This window comes from Oryzias latipes, chromosome 2, assembly GCF_053564925.1.
Source record: "Oryzias latipes strain Hd-rR chromosome 2, Olatipes_Hd-rR_3.1".
Lineage (NCBI taxonomy): Eukaryota > Metazoa > Chordata > Actinopteri > Beloniformes > Adrianichthyidae > Oryzias > Oryzias latipes.
In genome coordinates this window covers 49,004,426-49,031,295 of record NC_136238.1, presented here as the reverse complement: position 1 = coordinate 49,031,295, position 26,870 = coordinate 49,004,426, and the positions used below count along the sequence as shown (strand labels likewise).

At 40.0% G+C, this 26,870-nt stretch overlaps 1 protein-coding gene across 5 annotated transcripts in view; it reads right to left on the bottom strand.

The window, feature by feature from the left end:
• The window catches only part of LOC144989113 (uncharacterized), a 78,215-nt gene extending 52,276 nt beyond the window's left edge, over positions 1 to 25,939 (bottom strand). Inside the window, exons 1-3 of one of the 5 annotated variants that reach the window (XM_078941139.1) lie at positions 25,220 to 25,939; positions 19,170 to 19,463; positions 16,126 to 16,578 (exon numbers count right to left, since the gene is read on the bottom strand). In XM_078941139.1, the coding sequence (XP_078797265.1) occupies positions 16,126 to 16,578; positions 19,170 to 19,463; positions 25,220 to 25,394 (922 nt within the window). In that variant the 5' untranslated portion in view covers positions 25,395 to 25,939. Of the gene's footprint in view, positions 1 to 4,528; positions 5,067 to 5,173; positions 8,742 to 16,125; positions 16,579 to 19,169; positions 19,464 to 25,219 lie in introns of those variants that run through there. The other 4 variants (XR_013653263.1, XR_013653264.1, XR_013653265.1 and 1 more) reach the window with 4 other exon arrangements.
• Positions 25,940 to 26,870: the final 931 nt, after the last annotated feature.

The following is a 26,870-nucleotide window of genomic DNA, read 5'->3' as shown; positions in this document are numbered from 1 at the left end:
CCACTCCATCCTGAAGCTGCACTGCTGAGTTCCTGTCCACCAGGGGGCAGTGTTACGGCTTTGCCTGCCTTATTATTCTGCTCATCTGTCAGGTTGGGACTTCCAACACACAAACATTTGACCTTTTCACTTTATGAAAAAGTTTGTTAAACACTTTGGTGACTTTCAGATTTATAAAAACATTTTTTATCTTTTATTTCTGTAATTATTGGTCTAAACTTTTCTTCCTGAAGGCTGAACTGCAGCTTTCCTCAGGTCTTTCATTTTCTCCATTTTTCCCTCCTTTTCTTGGCTTCCAGCTCACCAGGCATGACCTAGACCAGTGGTCCCCAACCACCGGGCCGTGGACCGGTACTGGGCCGCGGGAAATTTTGGCACCGGGACGCACAGAAAGAAAAAATAATTTCTATTTTATTGTTTTTTTTTCGAAAAAAAACGTTTTATTTTGAAAAGTGACCGGATTCTCTCTGTTGTATCCGTCACACTTAACGCACATCAAAGTTGCTACACCAAACATCACATGATACACCTCGATAAAATTAAACCCAAACAAACAAAATGAGCAAAAAACAAACTTCTTTAGAAAGTTGCTTTGACAAGAGGAAAAGGTCCAATGAAAGGACAGAAGAGGAACCTGCACCCGCTAAAAAAGGGAAATCTGCCTTTAACAGGCAGTATCAAGAAACCTATTTAAAATATGGATTTACCGCCACGGGCAATTCCCACGAACCAAACCCACTGTGCGTAATATGCGGTGATGGTAGAAACGATGTTGCTCATGGGATGTTCTGTTGTTGGTGTGACGTTACGAGGACACCGCTGATAAAGTAATAAAGTTGCACATGATTACACAGTGGATTTACATTCATTATTATTGTCTATGAAGACTCTCATTCATCCAGGTTGGTTCCATTGTAGTAGGTTTAGGGGATGTCATCTGGACTTGGTTTTTAAAGTTAGAAGACGTTTCGCCTCTTATCCAAGAGGCTTTGTCAATTCATTATTATTATAATGAATTATATATTATTATTGTTATTACTAAAGAGAAAATACCACCCCCCGTCTGCGGTAAACGTGCCTTGCGTTGTACCGGTCCGCGGTGACAAAAAGGTTGGAGACCACTGACCTAGACGGCGCCCTCATGTGGACGGATGAACACATGACAGAGGGGAAGAACAGAGCTGCACAGCAGGGACGAGCAGAGACCTTTGGGTCACGTGGAGTAACAATAAAAACAGTAGAAACTCCAAGAAAACCAGTAGAACCAGACTGGAAAAGCTCAAAAAGTGTAACCTCCCAAAGAGGAGAAACCCAAAAAAGAAAGGAAAAGCAAAGAGACAGGTGGAAGCCATCATGAGATTCCTTTAAACAGGAAGTTCTTTGTCATTTCATGCACTAGTTTCATTTAGCTCTAGTTGTTGAACATTCTAGAAACTCCTAAAAACCTTTTCTGTCCACTTTGAAACCATCTGGGGCTGACTTGGCCTTGCTCGCTGGGATACGGCCAACATCCAGAAATCTACCAACAGACATTTTTAGCTCTAGTTGTTGAACATTCTATGTTTGGAAGAGGCAGGCTCTTCTAAAAGAAACTAGCAGGAGCCCCAGCGCTGGTCTTTGCTTGGATTTGGTTTAGACTTGTTCAGAGTCAAATGCATGTTTTAAGGGGAGGAGGATTATTTGGTTGTTGCTGTTTTTGTTCCTATTCTTACAATCCACTATATGTCCCGTGTTGAATTCTACTATTAAAATGTGGGAAACAAATGTTTCTCAAATCCAAATCAATCCAAAAGCCTGGAGACTGGATGGCCGTGGTCCTCCCTTTGACCTGGACACTGGTTGCCATGGCGACCTGCACACTCACCAAGCTGGAAGTTAGAAGAAGAAAAAGAGACCAAAATGATTGATAAAGCAGGTTTTCCAGGGAAATCCCACAAAGTGCTTTCCAAGCTAGAACTAAGAATACCCAGCATGCATTTGGAAAAACTCCTTAGCTTCTGGTGGAAAATGATGAGTCATTGGAAAAGCATTCTCTGAATGCTCAGAAAACTTCCTCTAAGGTTGTGGTTGTTTGGAGAAGTCCTCCTCTTCAAAGAAGTTCTCCTGACCATCTTCAATAAACATGAGCTAATTCTTGATGCAGGTTTGAAAACACAGATGGAAAACAGCATCAATCCAAATATTAGTCAATGTTTCCTTGAATGGAACAATTTCAGGATTTGTTGTCATAAAGTTGTGAGAAACTGTCTTGTAAAGTGTGTGGTGACGGTCCACTGTGGAAAATGACTGTTTGTGGAACATTGAGATGTGCTCAGTGATTTGGCTTTAGGACACTTTGGTTTCATTTCAAACGTTGGTTTCTCCTAAATCTACAAACTCTCTCCACAAACTGTCTCCTAACTCTCAGGGATTCCTGCTGCTGGCAAAACTCACGGCTCAAGGAACCACTTCAAAATAAAGAGTAAATGTATTTCTCATCCAGCAGTGATTGTGGTGTTTGTAAGTCTTTTATTTTGAAATTCTTCAAGGATGGCCACCTCAGGCTGTCATTTTAGACACATTCTCAACTGTTTCTCTCCCTGAGCTAGTCAGATTAGTTGGTACAATGAAGTCATCCTCTTGCTCTCTCGATGTGCTGTCAACATCTCTACTCAAAGATGTCTTCCAGTCCATCGGTCCCTGTGTCCCGTCAATAATTAACTCGTCCTTGCTGTCTGTTCAAGTCCCTGAGCACTTTAAGAATGCTGTCGTCCTTTCTCTCCTTAAAAAGCCCAGACTTGACTCCTCCCTCTTGAGCAGTTACAGACCTATTTCTAATCTCCCATTCATGTCCAAAATTTCAGAAAAGATTGTTGTTTACCAACTGACAACTGCTCTGGACAGTCATGGCATTTTTGAGCAGTTTCAGTTTCTAGAGCTCTCTCCACTGAAACAGCCCTTCTCAGAGTCTCTAATGACATCCTGATGCAGAGTGATGCAGGAAAATGCTCTGTGCTACTGCTACTGGACTTGACCACAGCCTTTGACACTGTTGACCGTTATGTCCTCCTGGACAGACTTTTAAACCACAGGTGGTTTTTTGTGTGTTTTATCCCTTGACTCCCCTGTCGGGTCACTTGTACGTTCTTCTTTTTCTCATCTTAAAAACATTGCAAAACTGAGTCTAATTGTGTTGCGTTCCGAGTTGGAGATGCTCATCCACCTTTTTATTACATTTCGTCTTGACTATTGCAACTCCGTCTTCACATGTTTAAGAAAAAAAATCACTAGAACGGCTCCAGGTTTTCCAGAACGCTGCTGCAAGGCTTTTAACTAAATCATCTAAGTTTTCACACGTCACTCCGTTATTAATCCAGCTGCACTGACTCCCTGGACAGAGAGCAGCCCCCCGCCGTTCCGGGAGGGCCCAATGCAGGGCCCCGCCCCAGAAGAGTGCCAACAACCCCAGACGCGCACCTCATCACCACCCAGGAGCTCTGGGCATTTCCCCGCCCCAACCCCTGGTATAAGCCAAAACCCCCCACGGGAGACCCGCTCCGCGCTCCATGCAGCCACCCACCCGGCCCACGGTTGGTCCAGGAAGGAGCGAGGCAGAGGCCAGCCGCCCCCACCCAGGAGGAGGGCACACAGGAGAAGAGAGGGTCCACAGGAAGTGTTGTAAACATGGTCCGACCAGGCTCGCCCACAGTTGGAAACTTGGCGAGGGCCGGCACTCAGGGGCAAGGATCAGAACCCACACCACAGGGACACGGACACCCCCTGGCTCAGATGTGATGTGATCCCCGGTACTGTTACTTTAAACTTTTGCAAATATTGTGTGGTTTAACTATTTCACTTGTTGAAAATTAGGGATGGCCCGTTTGACACGGCGCTTCACCTTCATGAAACAGAGTGTTTCGGCACAATGTTTCGGGGTGTGTGTCAACTAGCACAGATCACGTGGTTGATGATGTATGACGCGCCAAATGCTTCGTTTGGTCGAACCACGGTTCAGATGTCACTTGTGTTTGAACAGTTGGGCGTGCTATTCAATAGAAATGCGAAATGAATCCTGAGCGTTTCCTGACCAGTTCTACTGTTTCGCTTGTATTAGAATCAGCGTCAGTTCATTGCACTTTAACATGTTTCCTATTAAAAACTTTCTGTGGCTCAGGATCATTTCAACTCGGTTTTTCCTAATAAAACACATCATGAACGTTGTGTATCAAAAAGAAAAAAAACACTGGAATGAATCTCTGATGTCAAGCTGTTTTTATGTGAATGGAGACAGCTCAGTGGAATAGTCAGTGGCATATACATCCAGAGGTTCTAGGTTGGAGTCTGGCACTATACATGTTCTTTTTGCGTGTATTTTTTTCTTCATGTGATATGTATTTTGCTGTGTCAAGCACTTCTCACAGAAAGCGTCACATGTTGTGTTGTTTTGATTTTTTTTTTAAATAATGATGGAAAAATATCTTTCCGTTTTGCAGCTTTTTCCTTTGCGTGTTCAAGTAGTCGAGGAGAAAATGACCATAAGTCGAACCGGTAAAGATTAGAAGTTTATTCCCTGATACAATAGTTCTAAGACAGTAGCAAGAGAAAAACACAGAAGTACAGCTGAGAACAGGGCCCCCGCAGAGAAGAGAAAAAGCGCCGGGGACTTCCTACGGAGAAGTCTTTATAGCGGCTCTGAGTTCCTCCTCCTGTGGGCAGACGTAACCCCTTTGCTGGTGGCTGTCCAATTCCTTATAGGGTAAACTGTTGCGTCGCCCGCATATGCCTCCAACAGTGGGCTTCCTGTTTTTAGAGAAGACCCAGTGACCTTTTTGTGACTCCGTCCGGCTGGTTCCAACCAGTTCGAGTCTGTAGCATTTCACACTTGTTGAGTGTGTGGGTGTCAGACACCGTGGCCTCTTGCTTGCTTCTGCTTTGCTTCTGGAAATGTCCTCACACCTGCATGATGTACATCTGAGTTCTGTCTGCAGACGAGGGGCCCTACTTCCTGTTCTGAACATGCTGCGCTGTGGCTTCCCGTCTCTCTGCACAGCACAGCCTGCATATATATGCCTTCTGCTCTAACACTTCTGTAGCAGCGGGGTGAAAAGTCCAGATAGCAATATGAGAATGTGTTAGGTATACAACTAAGCCAACACTTCTTAACTATTTTTGAGCTTGAAGAAAGGACACATACTCACTTATCTCTTTTCTCGAGGAGAGCAGACAGGAACATACTCAAGCCATTCCACGTGTGCTCTGAGTTTTCAAGAGTCTGCCTCCTCACTTTTATTTAAAATCAGGGCGTTACCTAACATACAGCATACAAGGAGGTGGTTGTAAACATACACACATACACATACACACACACACAACCCCCAATGGTCATAAAACAGAGAGACATCCGTTCCCAGGAGATTGCTACTCCCCCCAGGGGATTAGGGTCTTTTTTGCAGATCAAGGGTCATCAGTCAGCTCCTGTGGCTTCAGGGCAAGGATCAAAAGGTCAAAGGTGAATTCCTAGTTCAATGCAGAGAAAAAATTCTTCCCGCTTTCTCAGGGCTGTTTCTCGCAGACAAGTATACACTTTTTACAGTTAAAAAAGTTCAGAGTAAATATAGGATAACTTATGTATACATTTATTCTAACAGAATGTATAATTAAACATTAATTTGTTAAATGTAGTAAAAGATTAGAAACAGAATGCATACATCTCTTTCTTCAGTCATCATTAACAAAATTTTTCTGTTTTACGTTTTTTCATCATCATTTCCACATTGAAGTGTTCCAAGGAGCTTTGTTGAAGCATGTCGATATACATCTAGTCCACCACCAGATGCCGCTGTTCTGTGTGGTTTCGAAGCCCTGAATGGGTAGTTCATTTTTCTGGCAAAATTACATGAACCCCTATGAGGCTTCTATTCCCATCCCTATTGAAAATTGTTCCCACAAATATCAGAATATAAATGAAATTGAAATAAACATACCAATGGGGTCGCTGAAGTCATCCAAGCATTGAAATGTTTGTTGTTCAGCTCACCATGACTGCCAGACAAAACCCCCACCTGCACACCGTCACCTAGTTAAATACCTCTTCCCATCTATCTACCTGATAGATTAGGATTCACATTTTCCTTATACTGCCCCCTGCAGCTGTGGAGTTGATCCTACCTGGAACAATCCTCCAAATCAATGTTCAGAGGCAAAAATAAAGAAAATAGAAGACAAAAAGCCAGGATAGAAAAATCTTAACAGTATTTATTGATCATTTTATTTTAGTGTAAACTTGCACCAGAAAAAAGAATACTAATAAGGTACCAGAGTGAAAAGCAGCAGATTAAGAGGAGTTAATAGATCAAATATTAACAATACCCATCTTCAATAAATGTTAACTCTACTAGATGTTAGCTCTAATGATTCAAAACAACTCATTCCTATTATCTAAAATAATTCATTTTGTGAACAATTTTTGCACATTTTGTCAGCAGTGAAACTCATTGTCTCGTATCATTGCACATAGATTAAAATGTATTGATCATTTATTTCTTTGCTGTAGATATTTGTGGCTTAGAGAAGATGAAAACCTAAAAAAGCTGTCCAAGAAAGTCAGGATAAGACAAGACAAGAAATATAGCAGTTAGAAAACCAAATAGTCAGTAAAAATAGTCAGTAAAAATTAAAACAGCAATAAAAAGTGGAAGTAAAAGTACACGTCATAACTAAATAAGTAAATACAACAGCAGTTTCAGCAGTCCTAAACTGTGTCATTCTATAGTCTAACTGCTTTTGGGACAAAGGACCTCCTGTAGCAAATCATACATCAAAACAACCAAAGTTTTTTTTTTTTAAATGTAGACAATTTCATTTCTACAGATCAATTCTCACTTGTGCCTCCCTCTAATGAAGTTACTGCATCAATATGATATGGAGGCCATCAGCCTGTGGCTCTGTGTACATGAAATGAAAGCTCAGGTTGCTATGGAGTTCATTAGAACATTGGGGTTTCTCCCCAGAAGTTTTAAGCATTAAAAACTTATTTTTAAATATTTAATTTTTCTGAGATGCAGAACTTTCCCCCTGTAAAATAAAGTATTCTGCTGATTCCGATTATGGTACAGAGGTTGAGAGATCGACCTCTTATCAGAAAAGTTTAGAATTTAGAGTTTACACTAAATCCTTACATTGTCAAGAAAAAGTCTTACATGTTCTCATGTGTTTTTTTAGAGCAGATGAACAACTAAAACTTTTTTTACATTCTTTACAAGAAAAAGGCTTTTCTCCTGTGTGAGTTCTCATATGTGTTTTGAGATTAGATATTTGACTAAAACATTTTTTACATTCTTTACAAGAAAAAGGTTTTTCTCCTGTGTGAGTTCTCATGTGTGTTTGGAGAAAAGATATACGACTAAAACTTTTCTTACATTCTTTACACGAAAAAGGTTTTTCTCCTGTATGAATTCTAATGTGTGTTTTGAGACTAGATCTGCGACTAAAGCTTTTATTACATTCTTTACACGAAAAAGGCTTTTCTCCTGTGTGAGTACTCATGTGTGTTTGGAGATGAGATATTTGACTGAAACTTTTTTTACATTCTTTACAAGAAAAAGGCCTTTCTCCTGTGTGAGTTCTCATGTGTGATTTGAGATTACATACATCACTAAAACTTTTCTTACATTCTTTACAAGAAAAAGGTTTTTCTCCTGTGTGAGTTCTCATGTGTGTTTGGAGAAAAGATATACGACTAAAACTTTTCTTACATTCTTTACAAGAAAAAGGCATTTCTCCTGTGTGAGTTCTCATGTGTGCTTTGAGATGAGATATGTAATTAAAACTATTGTCACATTCCTTACAAGAAAATCTCTTATCTTCTGCATGGATTCTTGTGTGAATTCTGAACAGAGATATGTTACAAAAGCTTTTACCACATTCTTTACAGATATAACATCTTTCATCAGACCCAGTTTCCATGTAGTCAGACGGGTTAGTAATTATTCTTGAGTTTTTACCAGACCTGATTGGAGATTGTTTGTATTTCTTACCCAGATTTGTCTTCTTGGGATTTTTTCTAACATCAGAGTCACACTGACCTGCTGACATGTGAGAGCTGTCCACACTTTGGACATGACTTCTGTCCCTCCTCTTCCTCTGATCTCTGTTCTGGTCTGTCTCTTCATCTGTAGTTGATGTTGATTCTGTCTCTCCATCTGTAGTTGATGATGATTCTGTCTCTTCATCTGTAGTTGATGTTGATTCTTCATGTTGGTTTCCTTCTTCATCCTGACTATCAGTTACATTAAAGCTCTGCTGATTGTTTAGATCTGCTTCACTGTTCTCATCTTCCTCATAAGTAGGAATCTCCATCAAGGTATCAGTCTCCTGCTTCAGATCGAGATGATCTTCCTCCTGACTGATGCAGAGTTCCCCTGGTTCCTCTTTAATCTGTGGAGGTTCTGGTTCCTCCTGTTCCTCTTTAATCTGTGGAGGTTCTGGTTCCTCTTTAATCTGTGGAGGTTCTGGTTCCTCTTTAATCTGTGGAGGTTCTGGTTCCTCCTGTTCCTCTTTAATCTGTGGAGGTTCTGGTTCCTCCTGTTCCTCTTTAATCTGTGGAGGTTCTGGTTCCTCCTGTTCCTCTTGAATCTGTGGAGGTTCTGGTTCCTCCTGTTCCTCTTTAATCTGTGGAGGTTCTGGTTCTTCCTGTTCCACTCTGAAGTTCCTCTGCTGGATGCAGAGATTTTCCTCTTCAGTCATCCAACACTGGGGGAGAGCTGCAGAAACACAAGAACAGGTCCTTTTAAATACTATGATGACTTTATTTATTCTTAATTATCAATACAAATGATTGCAGAATCATTCAGTATATGCACATTAAAAAACTTTTGATCAAAAAAAAGTTTTTTGTTTTCTTTAGCACAACAGTATCAAACTGTGCTGAAAAAGGCCCCCTACACCTCCCCCATATGAGGAGAGCTTTTACAGTCAATAACTTGTAGTCTGAACCAGTTATAGAAAGAAAATAATATTTTATTTGTTTTTTAGGGAAATTAATTTGCAGATAAATAATTCATAAATGGTACAAACAGGTCTTTAATGTCATTTAACTGTATACTCAAATTAAATCATGCTGAAATAAATAGATTTATTAGAAAGGGGACAGAGGGATTGACAGAAATTGTACTTTTAACCTGATTCTGTCTCCAATTATTTTTATATGAAATTACAAAAAGGAAAAAAGTCTGAAAACAATTGGAATGTTTTAGATTATTGCCATTATTGACAGTAAAGATGCAGGCATCTATAGTAAATGTTTGACACAGTCTCTGAGGCTTATTTCAGCCCAACACCAGCTGTGTTATGTTAGGAATATGCTGCTAATAAAGTTACATTCACATGTCTGTGATTGTATTTATTTTATTTAGAAATCATCTCCAGGACCGATGTCTGGGGCCCCATCAATCGGGGTCAGAAACTTGTCTGTGGTGGTGTTGGTGGGTGTGTTTATGTGTGCGTGTTAGCCTGGAGGTGCTGCTGGCAGCGCAGACAGTAAAAATGTGTCAAAATGGACGAGTTTAAAGATTTAATGTGAGAACTTGTAAAATAGAATGTGGCAAACCAAAGGTCTGCATCTGTGTGTGAAAATCTTCTGCTGTAAAGTTTGGCAAATAAAAGTCACAACTGACAAATTACCATTTTGTGTTCATTATAGTTCCAACCTCAAATCAGTGATTTCAACGGCTTGAATCTGCTGCTGTGAATCACAGCACACTACAACTGAGTGAACTACAAATACATTTCAAAAGAAAAAAATATATTTTTTTCCTGACTTTTAATGAGAAGTGATCTCTTTGAGGTGTAAACGGAGACATGGCAGGGAGACGGCTGCCAAGAGACTGTTGTCAACAAAGTGCAATATCCGAGGAAAGACCATTCAGTAAAAATCAATCATCTCTCTAAAACAAATGAACTTCTACAGTTATATGGTAATGAAGAATCGTCAGCATATTCATGATACAATCAATACTTTGTGAAAAAAGTCAATATTTATTATATTTTATCACATTTTAATAGAGAAAAGACTCATAATAAAGATGCTCAATAGCTCTGAAGATACTGAAGCTATTGTCACCAAACTTTCTGTACTGACTAATCATGACCCTGTAGTCCTACTACAACAAAGATAACTGTATGTCAATTAATTACTTTTTGTAAATATGGTTCATGATTGTTCCAAAATGCTTAATAGCTCTAAAAGATACTGAAGCCAACAATGTAATGTTCTGATATAATCTTTTTTGTCAATAACAACAACAAATCTAATCACCATTTTGAGCCAGACAACAGTGATTAGTCAGGTGGTCTGAGTCACGTTTTTAGAACAACCAGTAGCCAATCATGATAAGCTAGATCAAAGTCCACGCACCATCACTGAAAGCTGCTCGGAAGAAGCTGTCAATCAAACGTTCGAGGTGGGGCCAGCGGGCACCACACCTTTTACTGAGGCACCTGATTGGTCAGTTTATAGCTTGAATAACTGGCACTAAAGAAAAAATGTTATGAAAAAAACTAAGATTACCCACAAGATATTAAGAAAAGAATTTCACAGCAAGAATGGTAATTCTGTCCATTTAGAATGACTGAGTAACAGCTGCCTATTTATCTATAGAGGTCTATTGGAGTTTGGCGACAGCAGCTACTTCCTATTAGGAAGTGGGGGGGGGGGGGGGGGGGGGGGCGACTCTAATGTCCAGTGATGATATAGTCTATGCTTTTTAGCATAGACTTTTGGACAGCTCCTCGTAGTTTGACTACTAACAATAAACAGTGTTGGGGGTAATGAATTACATAGTAACAAGTTACTTTAATTTAGTTACTTTTGTCAGTAATGGAGTAACGTAATGAATTACTACGGAGCCCGTGATCTGCCATGGGTTAAAAAAAAGGGGGTTCCGGCTGCCGCTGCTGCTGCGGTGGGGGTCTTGGGGTGGGGATGGCTGGGCACTCTCCCTCCTTTTCACATTCCATCATCCATTTAGAAGAACATAAAGACTCACCTGAGCACAGGTGTTAGCTCACCTTTGCACTAATAGTTTGCATGATTGAATGAATGAAATATTTCACACTAGTTGGTTTAAAGGCATGAGTATGCGTGTGTGAATAATATCTGTATTGTGTGCATGTTTTGTGTACATGTTGACATGTGGACATCTTTGCAGTTAACAGGTGTGTTTATAACATCTGAATGTGTGTGTGGACAGGCCCCGCCCTTTGAGATTTGTTTTACACTTGAGCCTTACCGTAATGATAAACATCCAGTAAAGTTGTTGCTTTAGGCTGCTTCATGGTTCTACCCCCCCCTTCCTATTATCACCCTCCTATCCCCCCTCCTCTCTAACATCCCTCCCTTTTTCTTCCCTTCTTTTCTTTTCCGTCCGGTTCAACACCAAAGATTTTCAAACATGATTGAAATTAATAAAGTTTGGCCTCAATTCCAAAAGGGGTTTATTCAGACATACCTTTGGTTTGTCTGAAGATTAATAACCCCTGTTGTTAAAGCAAAATATGTCCAACACAAGAGGCCTTCAGCTCTCATCTGTTTGCCCAGCTGTTGGACAGGACAAGTAAAAAAAAGGTTTTCGTTTCCACTAAATAATTAATTAATTCCAACAAAAATAATAATCTGATATACAGTCAGGTCTGTAAATATTGGGACAGTAGCAATTCCAACATTTATGGTTCTATAAACCACCACAATGAATTAGACCGCTTTAATTTGAGGGTATTTACTTCCAGATCAGGTGAGCGGTGTGTGAATTACAACAGTTTGCATATGTGCCTCCCACTAGTTAAGAAACCAAAAGTAATGTAAGTAAGTCTCAACTGTTCCATGGCCAGGTGTGTGTTATTCCCTCCTTATAACAATTACAACATTCTTAAGAAGAAGAAATGCACCGGGAGCTCAGCAACGGCAAACGACCTGGGAGATTACAGAAAAAAACTGAGGTGGATGAAGGAATAATTCTGTCCCTGTTGAAGAAAACTCCCTAAATGGAGGGTTTACCACAAGATGTAAAACCTTAGTGAGCCTCAAAAACAGGAAGGCCAGACCAGAGTTTGCCAAACAACATCTAAAACAGTCTTCACAGTTCTGAAACAACATCCTATGGACAGATGAGACCAAGATAAAAAATAAAATAAAAAAAACACCAAATCCCCCGGCGGCCGCATCGGAAATAAATAAAATTATAATGCATTATTCTTTATTAACAAATAACAGTAACAACTAACAACAACCCATCTAGCTTGTGAACTAACTACTAACTATAGGTGTTGTAGATTGACTGTGTGTGAGCACAGAGCGTCTTGTGTAGGAAGGTGCGCACACGTGTGTTATTGGTGCGTGTTGATTCTTCTGCTCTGTAGCTGCACGCGAGTGTCACCTGTACTCTTTGGTACAGACATCTTCTCAGAATATTATATATTTCCCAGTAATAAACAGACTGCAGACACTGTCACCTTTCCGGTAGCCATGAAGCCTGACACCCATGAATAACACGGGGCAGGAGGCTCCGCCTTTGTTTATACAGACATGTTAACTTTGCGCTGCACATAATAGTTGCAGACGTTTAACGCCTCCTGACTAAACAAAGGGCACCAATGTGAGTGTGCACACCGACGCGAAAAAACGGCACACGTCAAAGCGTCACTTTTAAAAAAACGCCTCGGGTTCGTTTTTTTGGTTTGACGCGCTGCGTCAAAAACTATACAACCAATGAGAATGGCGCTTTTGCACACGTGTCTGGAGCTTCTGAAGTTACAGTAAAACACAACTTGGGGGCGCTCAAACACAACACTGCCTTTCTGAGAACACATACCAGCAAAGAAGATAGACGCCAAGTAGCGGCTACACTGCCGCAAAGAAATAATGACGGACATTCTAAAACATCCTCGAAAACGCTCATGATGCATTTTCAGCTCTTGTACCAGTCGATAAAACTCACCATGTTCTTCTCTTCTCGTAACTATGGGATGTACCCAAAATATGCATCTTTTCTGGCGTCTTTCATCATTCAACAGAACAATAATTTCTTCATCATTGGAACCGGAGCTGGAGCTACTGGTGCTAGAAATATTCATGTTTTCTTTGGATGATTCTGACAAGCGCGTAAATACTGGCTCTCTTCTCCTGAGTGAAAGGCGACCACCTTGTGTACAGGAGTATTTCTGTTTTACATTAAGCGCCATCTAATGTCAGGGAATGAAATGGCATGTTGGCTCGGCTCGTCAGCGAAAATCGTCTGGGTGTGAACACAAAAGACGTGGCGAAAAACGCTGGCGAATATCCGTCCCGGTGTGTATGGGCCTTTAGAATGAGGATGTGTGCTTCTGAAAGCGCGCGCCTCTGTGTGTAAAGGGAGCCACGTGCAGCAGAGGCAGTGAGAGCGCGCGCAGACGAGAGAGAGTGACAGGCACGGTGGGAGAGGAGGAGAAGACAGTCTGGAAGAAAGAAGGAAAGTCTGAACACAGGACTAGCAGAAAAAGTAAATTATCAGCAAAGATGAATGTGTTTAATGTGTTTATTATAGTTCCAATCACACACTATACTGAAAATGTAAAAAAAAAAAGTGCGGTGATGCGGTTATCGTCACAGCCCTATACCAGAGTCATGGAAAGAGAAGAGTATAAGAAGTAAAGGAACTGCTCATGATCCCATGTCATCAGTGAAGCATGGTGGTGGTAATGTCATGGTGTGGGCATGTATGGCTGCTATTGGACCTGGTTCTCTTGTATTTATTGATGATGTGACTCCTGACAAAAGCAGTACGATGAATTCTGTTTCGGACAATATTATCTATGGTAGCTTTTGTGTAGCATAATTAAAAATAAAAGACAAAACCAGAAATGCTTTTTCATTTTCAAAATGAAGCTGCATTTGTTTACTCGAAACTAAAAAGAAAAAGCAATCCACCAAACCGCTTTTTAATTTTCTTCTTCAACACTGCTTATTCTGTCACTTAATTAAAATGATAAAGAAAATAGTATTCAACATTTCATTTTCAAAAAATTGTTTAGTAAATGTGTAGCGAATTTCGGTTAGATTTATCTAATTTGACAATTAAAGTGGATTAACATAAATGTTTTTTTCATTTTAAAAATGTAACTGCATCATATGACTCACAAATAAAGTAAAAAAAACACTTAATGTCTGTTAGTATTGTTCATGGGGCTGTAGCTGTCCTGTAACAGCAAAATCAACGGGAAGCTGCAGGAGACAATCTTCTAAATGTGCTTTTATTACTGTTATGATTATTATTAAGGGCCTGCTCACTCATGATTTTTTTAATCTGTATGGCCAGTGCTTTTTTCTTGGCTGCAAGGACCTGAAAAAAGGGTTAGCATTAGGCTAATACGTGTTAAAAACATTAGCCGTGGAAAGAGTGTTCCTATTGATTTTATGTTTTAAATAGGAGACTCTAGACTTGATGTCTGCTTCTTGTCTTTCAGGGCTCCAGACTGCGACAAAATGGTTGCATTTGCAACCAAAATTTGAGAGTGTGCGACTAAATTTTACATTCAGTGTGCTACCAGTAAATTTGCCTCCCCCACCCTCCGTATATTTCAAACATTAAACGTGGAAGGGGCAGGTCAATGATCAGTGAAATAATCAATGAGATGCGAGCGCACACGCTAACACACACTCATGAGACGCGAGCACACACTGGCGTTTCATTGAGTGATGCCTGTCTGTGAGGCGACCAATGCGTGTGAGAAGTAGGCCTGGGCGATAAATCGATTAAATGAATTAATGTTTACTGTGACTCCTGCTGCTTCATGATCATCTCTGTGCAGAAGACGGGGTTTCTTAATTTATTTAAAACCTTAGACCCCAGATATGAGCTGTATTGTTAATCCTTAAAATGGTGCTACTGTCAAGGTGAATGTTTGTCTCCTCTTAGTCTAGACTACAAAGTGGGACTGAAAACACAGCTGGGACCTCAAGTAAGGAAGTAACCTTTTTATTGTGGACAAGTGAAAACAAGTGTAGAATAAAAAATTAGACAAAAACAAGACAAAATTATTTAAACAAGTCCAAAAAGGGAGTGAGAAGAAGAAAAATCTTATGCTTAACTTTGATTCCAAGAGTGTGTTTATTTATTTATTATTTATCCCAGAAATGGGGGTTACATTTGTCTTGCATTTGATTAGGGGGGGGGGGGGGGGACATCGGAAATCGAATAAAAAATAAATAAAATCTGAGATTTTATTTTTAGGCCATATCGCCCAGCCCTTGTGAGAAGAATAGGGAAAGCCACTGTAGGTGGCTAAAATGCATGAAGGGGCCTTGAGATAATCGAGCGTGCGTAAACATCTGTGGGAAGGAAACGGAGACAAATATCATCATAACCTGATATGTGCGTCTGAGCTTTGAGCAAGCAAACTATTGATTCGTTCTTCCGACCTGCGGCTGGTGTACCAGGGCCAGAGTGTACAGCAGGGGTCTCAAACTCGCGGCCCGCAGGCTATTTGCGACCTCCAAGATGATATTTTGCGGCCCCCGCCTTAATATGAAAGTTTAATGTTACTGCATTCTGCCAGTTAGTATGAATGACACGTTTTCCTTGTTTTGCGCGTAGCTGACAAACCAACCATTTGGGATTTGGAGGGATTTGAATCTTTTCTGTCTGCAGATCAATGAGCAGGACCCTGTCTTTGGGTTTTAGCTTGAAATGTCGTTTTGGAAATAGAATCTGTCTGAATGTCTGGAATTGGAGACATGGAGACATCAAAGAGGTTTAGATGGATTTTGGGTTTGACAGAGAAATCTGCTGAAAAGAACTGAACTACAAACTTAGAACCACAGACGACAAAACAGATTGGACTTTTTTATCTGCTAACAATTTTCTCTTTGATCTGTTAAGGTTTCCTGTTTGTCGTTAGCTGGAGGGACTAACTAAGATCATCTGATTTGAAGAATGTTGTGGGCTGCACTGACCAACAATGTCTTCTGTCTTTTCAACTGGAAGGGACAGAAGAGACTCTTCCAGGACACGCTGTTGATGAACTGCATGTTTGGAGAGCTTGAAGCTCAAGATAGAACCGTTGTTGAAGTGAACATACCGATAGTGTGGAGATGAAGATCAGAGTCACACTGACCTGCTGACATGTGAGAGCTGGCCACACTTTGGACATGACTTCTGTCCCTCCTCTTCCTCTGATCTCTGTTCTGTGGGTCTGTCTCTTCATCTGTAGTTGATGTTGATTCTGTCTCTTCATCTGTAGTTGATGTTGATTCTTCATGTTGGTTTCCTTCTTCATCCTGACTATCAGTTACATTAAAGCTCTGCTGATTGTTTAGATCTGCTTCACTCTTCTCATCTTCCTCATAAGTAGGAATCTCCATCAAGGTATCAGTCTCCTGCTTCAGATCAAGCTGATCTTCATCCTGATTGATGCAGAGTTCCCCTGGTTCCTCTTTAATCTGTGGAGGCTCTGGTTCCTCCAGTTCCTCTTTAATCTGTGGAGGTTCTGGTTCCTCCTGTTCCACCCTGAAGTTCCTCTGCTGGTTGCAGAGATCTTCCTCTTCAGTCATCCAATGCTGGGGGAGGCCTGCAGGAACACAAACACAACAAGGAGCCTTTTATACGTTTCCAAGAGTTATGGGTTTCATCAAACATCAATAAACTCTGTGATCATTGGAGAAAATGTCTAAGGAGTCTGGAGGACCACAAGAGACTCATTGAAATAATACATATAGACGCCATTAAATAATTAAATAAATGTGACATTAATTCTTTAAAATTTGAAATAAATAGCAAATATATCATTAAAAGTGTCAATATTTAATTTAAATTAAATGTTAAATGATTTACACAGGTCACATTTAAAGTTCTTCTATTATTCTGTATTAGGGGTGTCACGATTTCGACTTTAAATCGAAATCGATCGAAATTAAGTCACAGTCTCGAACTTCGAATAAAAAAATGGAATTGTCGATGCTGCCACGCCCCCATGCTGCATCTGGTTACTTGCCAAGCGGAAAAAAACATGTGTTGAAGTGCTGTGAGTCTAATTGTTAATAAAGTTTTTAAAAAAAGAAGTGCTGCAAGTCAACCTTCTTTAACAGCCACTCAAAAGATAGCATGGAGACCCATCGACAGAACTCGAATCCCCTCGTCTTTCACGGAAGTCGCTGTTGTGGAAGTATTTTGGATTTCCATTGAGTTATGTTGACGTTGATTAAAAAATAATACTATATCAGTAAAATAGACATAACACTGTTTCAGGAATTTTCATAGCAAAATTTCATCAAGTATCAAAAGTTAAAAATATGTGCAAAATTATGTTACATTAGGAAAAATCATGAATCAACTTATCAAATTATCAAATGAAGTAATATCAATAAAAGTCAATCAATTTAACCATTTTCATTAATTGATTAATTATTTTTTTTATTATTTTTTGTATTTTTATTTATTTATTTATTCATTTATTTTTTTACATATTTTAATGATAAAGTAATGCTGTGAAGTAAAATAAAAGGGTCCATAATCTGTCGATTGTCCAAGGTTGGCATTTCTTCTTCTGCTGAATAACAGCTGTTCTTCTGGGTTTAAACAGAGTTTCTAGTTCTCTTCCATGTTATGTCTGCAGACATTAGATTCAGGTCCATATCCTTCTTCAGCTGATATCAGCGGCGCCGAGTTGTGGTCAACTTGTCTGCAGTTCAGAAGTCTCCGCTGAGTAATCAGGTCACTTCAGATTTTTGGAGAAAATGAGGAATCCAGGCGTCATATTTCTTGAAATTATTTGGCTCTTTGGTTTATTACTCCATTTTGTTTCAGACGACCGAAATAAGACACTTCTCAAAGTCCTTCATGGTGTTCACAACCAGAACCTTGGACCGGTCAGGTGGGCCGAGTGGTTTGACGTAAATCCTGCAGCCTTTAACCCAAGTGTTCTCAATCTGCTTCTGCTTCCTGAGAAGCCGTGCATGTTTTGAGATTTCAGCATTCCTTCTGGTCAGATGGTCGTTCAGATAAACAGCTGATCCTTTCCGATTTTTACGTTGATTCATCAGAGCTAGCTTGTGTTTTTGATTCACAAACCTGATGAGGATCGCTGGTTTATCCGTCTCCTTTCTCCTGGGGAGCAGGTGGCAGGTCTCCATGGTATTGAGATCCAGGGAAATCCCTTTAGATGTGAGAAATGAATGTATTTGCTGCTCCAGAGTCTCTCCACCGCTCTAAGTTTAAGAGGGACTGTCAGCGCTATTAGCATTAGCAGTGCTAGCTCCAGCTGCATTTAGCTTCGCTCCAGGTTTGATGGGTACTCCAGTGAGAATGACATTATTCATCCTTACTTGTTGTTCCACATCATCCAGTCTTTTCTCCAGAATGTCGACCCGGTTTTCTCTTTGCTTGTTTTTAACCTGAAATCTTTGAAATTCTTCCATTAGCTCTAAGAGCTGAGTTTTTACTGTTGGTGTTGCACAAAATTAGGAAAATGCCAAATATTTTTGAAGTAATCCCAGAGATGAGTTCTATGGTTACGTTTTTAATGTTTTATAAGAGCTAAAAGTGATCATACCTCAGGGCTCGACATAGCCGTTTGTCCGCTGGCCCGGTCCTGTTTTTCGAGCAGTACGGACCTCAAGATTTTATTTTTCAAAAACTACTGGCCCTGTGGGCCAGTGCAAATTTCTGGGCTATGTCAACCCCTGTATCTCCAGGCTTTGTTATGCGGCATGTTCATATTTGTATAATTATGACAATGTATTTTTATGGAGAGCAAAATATTATATGTTATTTAAGGTTTAACTTGATTTCTTCTGGATTGATATTCCTTTCTGTTTTTATTCATTTTCAGTTCAGTTTAAAAGTTTAGTTTTAGTGTTTTCAGTAAATGTTTCTTGTTCGGCCCAAAACCCAAAGCGTGTTTTGGATTTAGGCCGCCTGTGTGACGGAGTTTGACACCCATGTAGTTTATAAAATTATGATTTTTTTTGTGTAAAATGGAAAAATAAAGATAAAAAAAACACAAAAGGAAGTCATCAAATTTCTATATGTGCGGGAAGAGAGGGGGTTCCTCGCCCGGGTAGTAAGTTAATGTAGAACCACCACTGAGTGACAGACGGGTCCCCAAAAAGAAAAGCATGAAGCTCAAAGGTCTTCTCTGTTTCTGTGATGAAGGTGACATACCTATGTGGTGGAGCTGCAGCTGTGGTTTCCAGATGACATCCAGCAGTCTGCGCTGACGACAGAGCTCCTCCTCGTACTGGACGATGGTTCCTTCACAGAGTCTGCAGATTTCTTCAGCAGCAGCAGCTAGTCGCTCGCTGATCAACTCTCTCAGAGACTGAAGGGAAGACACGGTTCCTGCTCCCATCTTTAGCTCCAACTGAACCCTCAAAACTGGTTCCGCCGGTTCCAATCTGAAGTTCCTTTGTGGGTTGCAGAGACTGACCTCTTCAGTCAGCCAATGCTGGGGGAGGCCTGCAAAAACAAAAGAAGACGCCTTTTTTATGTTTTGAGGAATGTATTGTAAAAACGCCAATACAAATGTAATAGTCTCTTTCAGGATATTTGGAGGAGGAGCCCCTGAAGGACCATTGTTTGTAACGTAAACTTCCTTGTAAGGGTGTCATGAAGTGGTTTAAATAAAAAGTTCTTTCTGTATCCCAGCTTTACAAAAGGCCCCAACTACCTCCCCCCTACGAGAAGAGCTGTCAGTCCATAACCTGCTGAATGGAAATAAATCAATTTTCTTAATCCTTTTAAGAATATGAAATTGCAAATTAAAGTTGTGAGTGGCGTTGTATTGCCCGCGCTACCTGCCCTCACCGCCCACCTCTATGCTCCACCAGCCCTCACTACCTGCATCTATGCCCAATTGTCGTCCTCGCCGCCTGAGTCTAGGCACCACCGCCACTCTTAGCACCCACCTTTGACCAAACCCCGCTTCCTGAGCAGCCACTACGCACATTTAACTCCTCCTTCTCAACTAACTCAGAAGCCCTCATTGATTAAGATACTAACTATGCTGACTATGCTAGTTATGCTAACATGGCTACAAGTGCTAGCATAGCTATCAGCATCATAAACTGACTCAGAAAAACTCTTTGAAAAATAAAGGAGTAATATGAGTGTGCCCCTTTAGCGAGCTCACTACACGTTCAAAATCTACAACTTAGTAGTTTACAACAGTAGCTTGCCATTGATGCCCAAAAAAGTTACGAGACAATCAATAAAAATCCCAACGACAAGTTCTTGTAAGTATCTGATACTAAAGGTGCTGTTTTTAAAAATCAAAGATGGCGGCTTCTTCCTGAGGTCAAAGTTCGACAAAACTCCTGAGGTGTTTGAAGACTGAAATTAGCGGAATGTGTGTGAAATTTAATGGAAATCAGTCTAGAAAAATTAATTTTCCTAAAAACCGTGAATTATTAAATCGTAGATTTTGGCACACAATGTCTGCCAAACTATAGGTTGTGTGCAAAATTGTTTCTTGTGGTTTTTACCATAAAAGAGAATAACAGTAGGGACCGCAAAGCGTGTCACTGTGCATACCGTTCGCGCATGTTCAGTCTGCCATTGAAAAACTTGGTTTCCGCATTGAAAAGTTTATGTAGTTAATATATGCATCGCGGTGCATTTTGGAATAGCGTCTACTTAAGCTTTCATTCAGAAAAGTAAAGTGTATTTACTGGACATTTTTGTGATCCAACCGCAGCTTTTTTTCTGATTTTGGGTCGATCTCCCAGCGTCATGAAACTTACAAGGTGATTAAAATCTCCCAAAGCCCACCCTAAACATTGAGAAAACCCCCAGAATTCGATTTTACAGACTCAATTCTCTATAGAAACATCTAAAAGAATTATGTTAATAATCGACAATGAGCAATCATTTGCTAAAAGAGGCACATTGTTATTTTTCTCACTTGTACAGTAAAACTGTACTACAAGAGCAAAGTTAAACTGATCACTGATTTAAGAGAGTTGTCAGAAAATATCTAGAAAAACACTTTTTTTTTATTAAGGGTTACCTGTTAATGTAGGTAAAAATGTTTGCTATTTACAATTTTTGTGCTATTTAATTTAACCGTGTGAAAGTACAGGCAGAATGTGATGACATTTTTTAATAAAATCCCATGTTCTGATTCCACCATGGTTTTTAAAAAGTTATGTATCAAAGCAAAAATACACCCACAAAGTAATTATTTATGCAACAACACAATGCCATTATTCCCAGTTACTTCAGATCTAACTGATTACTTTTAATCTTATTGACACTTTTCTGTGAGTGGCATGTTTTGTCAGGACTCAAGAATCAACAAGACTCTTTCAACTTCTCCCTGCCAGGTGTGGTAGTGGCTTCATCTTCTCAAAGATTTTAAGGTAATATTTAAAGAAGAAATCGCAAATATAAGAAAACTGTTGAAAGTTTTTTTTCTTGATTTGAGCCATTTTTGAATGAATGTTAGTCTTTTTTCAGATGGCTTCATCAGGGCTGCATGTAGATCTATTAGAGGGAATCTTAGCAGCACTCAAGTCAGAGCAAACTGTCAGAGCTCCAAGGCAGATCTTCAATAAGCACATATGTCAACTAAGCCAACTGAAAAAGAAAGGGTTGACATCTTCAAACAAAGATGCCCTCAGGTGTTGAGATGTTTAATCCCAGAAAACGCACCAGATATTACAGAGAAAAACTTGGACAGGAAGTGGAAGAGACTCCTTTGTGAAAAAGAAGATTTTGGGAAAAACAGCAATCTTGATGAATGGAATTTGAGACCATACATTCGTCCAAATGTTCTTGGCCAGCGGTCAACAGAAAGGAATATTTCTTTACATACTGTACCTAACCGGGAATATTTGATCCTTGATGATTCAATAAGCAGCTGAAAAAGGAGAGACAATCCCCCAACAAAACCAAACACGCAGACCGACACAGTGAAAATATCAAGGAGTTACGTTCAGAAAAAAAGCATCTTGAAACTGAAAATGAGTCTCTCACAGAAAAGCTAGAAGAAGAAAAAATGCTGTAAAAAGGTTATCACTGGAGTCTAGCAGATTAAAATCAAAGATAGCACGCTTCCAATTTGAAGCAGAAGAAAAGGAGCAAAGTGAGGGACGACATGAACTGTCAGACAAGTTAAAAAGCATTTTGGAGGAAAATAAACAGCTGAGAGAGGTTCATGCTGTTGGAGTCTTATGTACTGAAGCTCAGTGAACGCACCAGGCAGAGACGCCTAATGGCCTCTGTCATCAAACCTGTTGTTGGGGGTGTGCTACGCCCCGCCCCGCCTCTTAGAAAGTGTGTTCTTTAAAGCCTGATACCACGGTCGCGTGTGGGCGGAGCTACCAGCTAAAGTTATGGTCTGATCGCTGCATGGAGCCATGTGTGCATCAATGCATGGTGAACACGGAGAATGTGGAGAGATCAGGTTTATTATTTTGGAGAGTTCTACTCTGTAATCATGTTTCCATGTTTGAGTTCATTAAATCATCCCAGAGAAAGTCTCTGCTTTAACTCCTGCAGTGAAAGCTGTGTCTGAATCTGACGCCGTGTTTCCATCTCTCTGACAGAGTTTGAAGCCAAAGCCCCTCCCCCACCTCTACCTGTTCACCTGTTCACATCCTCTGCAGCTGAGAGTTTTTCCCCCGCGTGAAATATGAGAGCACAAAAAACGGTCATTAGAGGAGAAGCTAAAAAAAGTATTTTTCCGTCAGGAAAAAATGGATTCATAGATTTTCAGCTCTGTTGAACCATTACAATGTTATTTTTTCCTCCATAAATTCAAATGACTTTGACCTGCATCTTTACCAGCTGGTTCAGCGCTTCAGGCTGTGTGTCTGCGTGCGGACTCACGCACACACGGGAGGATCATTAAAGACTGTCACATTTTACAGCAAGAAGCGGAATCCCATCCCTCTGAGCCGTCACTCAAAAGTCATCAAGTCTACGCGTCAGTGAGCTGCTGCTGAATGGAGAGACATGAAAAAAGAAGAGTTTTCTTCTCTTTCACCGTTTTAGAGCAAAGCTGCAGGCTGACCTTCAAACTCTCCGTAAATCCAAAGTGAAGGCAGAACCTCCTCCAAAACCATCAGAACCAGAAATGCCAAACATCACTCTATCAGAACCTCCCTGAGCCGAGGAGAACCCACTTTCCCTAAGAACATCTGGGAACGTGTGACCTTCAGTGAACAACATATTAGTGAAAATAGATTTAATAATTACACATTACACAAAAGAGGAATGCATGAAAAGATGAGGCTGGAGGGACATGAATCTCTGTAATAATATCAATACAAATACGTGGATTTTTCCTGTGGGACGGGAGACGACACAAAATCAATGCATCTCTGTTACTGTGCGGGAATAAATCCTCAGAGTTTTGCGGGTGCGGGCGGGATGAAGACAATAGTCCTGTGCAGGGCTCCACTTGTCACCCCTCCACTGTGGCGTCTAACAGAAGGAGATGGACACATCCTTGACCTAAACACCTACTACAAAAGTTTGGTGGATTTCCTTGGAGAGTACTCTGAGAATGAAGACTCTCTCTTCATCTTCATGCAGGGGGAACGTCTGTTTCCAGACTACCTCATTGAAAAGGAGGAAGTTTTTCAATCTCTCACCAAGAAAAGTGATTATGAGGAACTTTGTGGTCAGTTGCTCCAACCAGTACTGCTGGCCCTCAAAACTTATTTGGAAAAGTCTGTCAAGGAACATCTTCCTGGGGGGAATTTGGGATGCAGGAGAGCATGTGAGAAGATGAACTAAAGCAGCTCCAAAACACAACAAGGATCCAGAAAGGATATTCAGTGTGTTAGACTATCTTGTTCACCATAGGCCTAATGCATCTGCTGTTACAAATGAAGCATATCTGATGTCCTCCTACAGTAAGACATCAGAGTGGATGTCTCAGTTATGTCCAGAAAAGCTGGAACAACTACTAGGTGATGTAAGAAAAAGAAGAAAGGAGCTGGAGGCTAAATCCAAAGTAAGGGAGGCCAGCATCACAAAGAGCCATGAAGAGAAGCAACTAAAAGCAGTGGAGGCTTTGGCAGAAAGCAGGAGAAAACATTTGAAAAGAAGAACAACTTGACTGAAATAATCACTGATGCAGGTCTTTAGCAATCAGAGAAAGATGATAGTAACATGGAGAAGTGTGACGGTGATGCTGAGAGATTCAGAGCTCTAACAAATCAGCTTCATTTCCAGCAGGAAGTGCTGCAGCAGGACCCCAGGGGAAGGAAGGATGTTTTCATTGTTTCCAGAACAGGGAGAGCTAGAAATAAGCCATGGACTGAACTTAAAGATAACTTAATGTTTCTCATCCAATCTGCTGTGGCTGCAGGTTCTTCTCAGTGTCTCCAAGTGTGCCCAAGAAAAGAGGACCGTCCCATCCTTACCAGGTAAAAGAGTACGCCACTCATCTGCAGATGGTCAAGTCTACATTGGAGAAGTTATTTCCCAAGTCCCTGGATTTCCATCCTGGTTTAATGTAATTTATGATGGAGATGAAGCTGTGTAGAGCTACAAACTGATGGAAGGAGGTCTGGAGATCATCATTGAAAGCTCCTGACTGTTGCTGCGTTATTGAGTATTGTGGATGTTTGGATGAAGGCTAATGAAACTAAAAAGAAAAGGTTTATTCACTTGAAATGTGTGTGTTTTACTCTCTTAAATTGCCTTAGAGAAGGAAAAAAAATGACTAAAATGTTGAATCAAATGTACCAATAAATGAATTACCCTAATTATATTAATCAGTTAAAAAATGTTAAAACTTGCTGAAGCACCCTAATAATGTCCTGTGAAAATTGGAGTGTTTGGAACAAAAATAGGGAAGATGTGATATCTAGAAGAAGAAGAAAACATTTTTGCTCATTTTAATGTTTTTTTTTCCTGTAATTACCAAGTTTTCCCATTGTTTTCTATTCACAAAACAATAGAAATCATTAAGACTTAAAATGTTAATAACTTGTTTAATTTTAAGTCTATTGAGCTAATTTTATTTGTTATTTTGTTCAGAATTGTTCTATCATGTGTGGTCACATTTTTTCTGACTGGGCCTTAAAATCTTTTGTCTTGTTGTACCAACTGTGTTAGGAAAAGGTCAAAACCCTGATATCCACTAAAGAAACCTGAGAGAATCAGCTGCTGAAAAAGACTCAATAAAACCCAAATCTGAAGGAGAAATCAGTGAGAGATGAACTAAGAGCTTCTCTGTCTGTGTGATGAAGGTGACATACCTATGTGGTGGAGCTGCAGCTGTGGTTTCCAGATGACATCCAGCAGTCTGCGCTGACGACAGAGCTCCTCCTCGTACTGGACGATGGTTCCTTCTTCACAGAGTCTGCAGATTTCTTCAGCAGCAGCAGCTAGTCGCTCGCTGATCAACTCTCTCAGAGACTGAAGGGAAGACATGGTTCCTGCTCCGATCTTCAGCTCCAACTCCCACAAACACCGCCGTCCTCTTCACTGCAGCTCCGATCGATCATCTGCTAGTCTCACAATCACAGCAATCCACGTTGTCTTTCCGTTCAACACTTCTTCACTCATTTACGACACTTTGGAAAATGCTGAGAGTTCCCACACGAACCACGTATCGTCCTTTCTGTCCAAAAACCTCACAAACGTCCCAACAAAACACCACCGACCTCTGAACACAAGCTAACGCTGCTAGCCTGCTACCAAGCTAACGCTGCTAGGGCCTCGTGCTGTTCTTCTTCTTTGTTTGGCTAACAGCGTCATGGTGCTTTAGCGCCACCAGCTGGTGTGGAGTGTTGTCTGTCGCTCACATAATGATGTCGATGGCGGCATAAAATCGCTTCTTTTTCACCCTTACTGGCAAATAAAAGAAAAAGTGGCAGTTTTCATTAAACAAAACTATTCTGTCACTAATCTTTTTCGACCAGAAAAAGAGCAACCTAAATGGAGACGTGGGAAAGGGACGTGCCTTCCGGTTCCGGCTAATGACGTTAGTCGCCATTTTGTCGTCTGCAGCCAGGTTTTTTTTTTAACTTTATTAACAATTGAGGTAACATACATTAAATACGGACAATAACCATGTAATCAACATTGCCAAATAAAACATATTAACATAGAAAATAAACAATAAAGGAAATAAAAACAAAAAGATAATGAACATAGGACACAAATAAATAAAAGCAAATAAGTAAAATAAAAATAAAAGAACATAGAACCAATCTATATGGTCTAATACTGGTTAGGGGTACTCGTGAAGTTTTTATTTCTGAACAAAACTAAGCAATTTCAAGCCATTCTTCTTTTTCATGTAATGAAGTGATTGAAAGTAAAAATAGTGCTCTTTATGAAATGTTATAAAAAGTGGTTTGGTCTTCAAATATGTATTTTTGTGTATATAAAACTTTCCTTGCAATATAAGGATATAAGAACAGTATTTTCTGGTCTATTATGCGATACCACACCGAATAAAACATTTTTTGCATGAAAATGCAATTTTGGAAGAATACCAAAAACAGAAATGTATGCAGCCAGGTCTTCTTGGGCTTATTTAACCGAAAGAAAAAGAAGAGTAATATATTTCCTGGACAACACAGGTCCTCACGAACGGAAATATGCAATAATCTGAAAATTATGACCTAAACTATTAGTAGGAAAAGTGAAATCACCTCCTTTCAGGGTTTTTGGAAAAAAATAGTTTAAATATTATATTATATATGAATATATCAAACAAATTTTCCACGTATGGGATCAATAAAGTAATTCTGATTCTGATCATCCATCTGATTTACTTTCTGCATTGACTTTGTTTATTTTAAGTGTCATCAAATTTTGAACAATTTTAAAATTAAAAACATAATAATAGAGGTGGATCTTTACTTCTGACAAACATTGTTCTCTTTTTCCTTTTGTTTG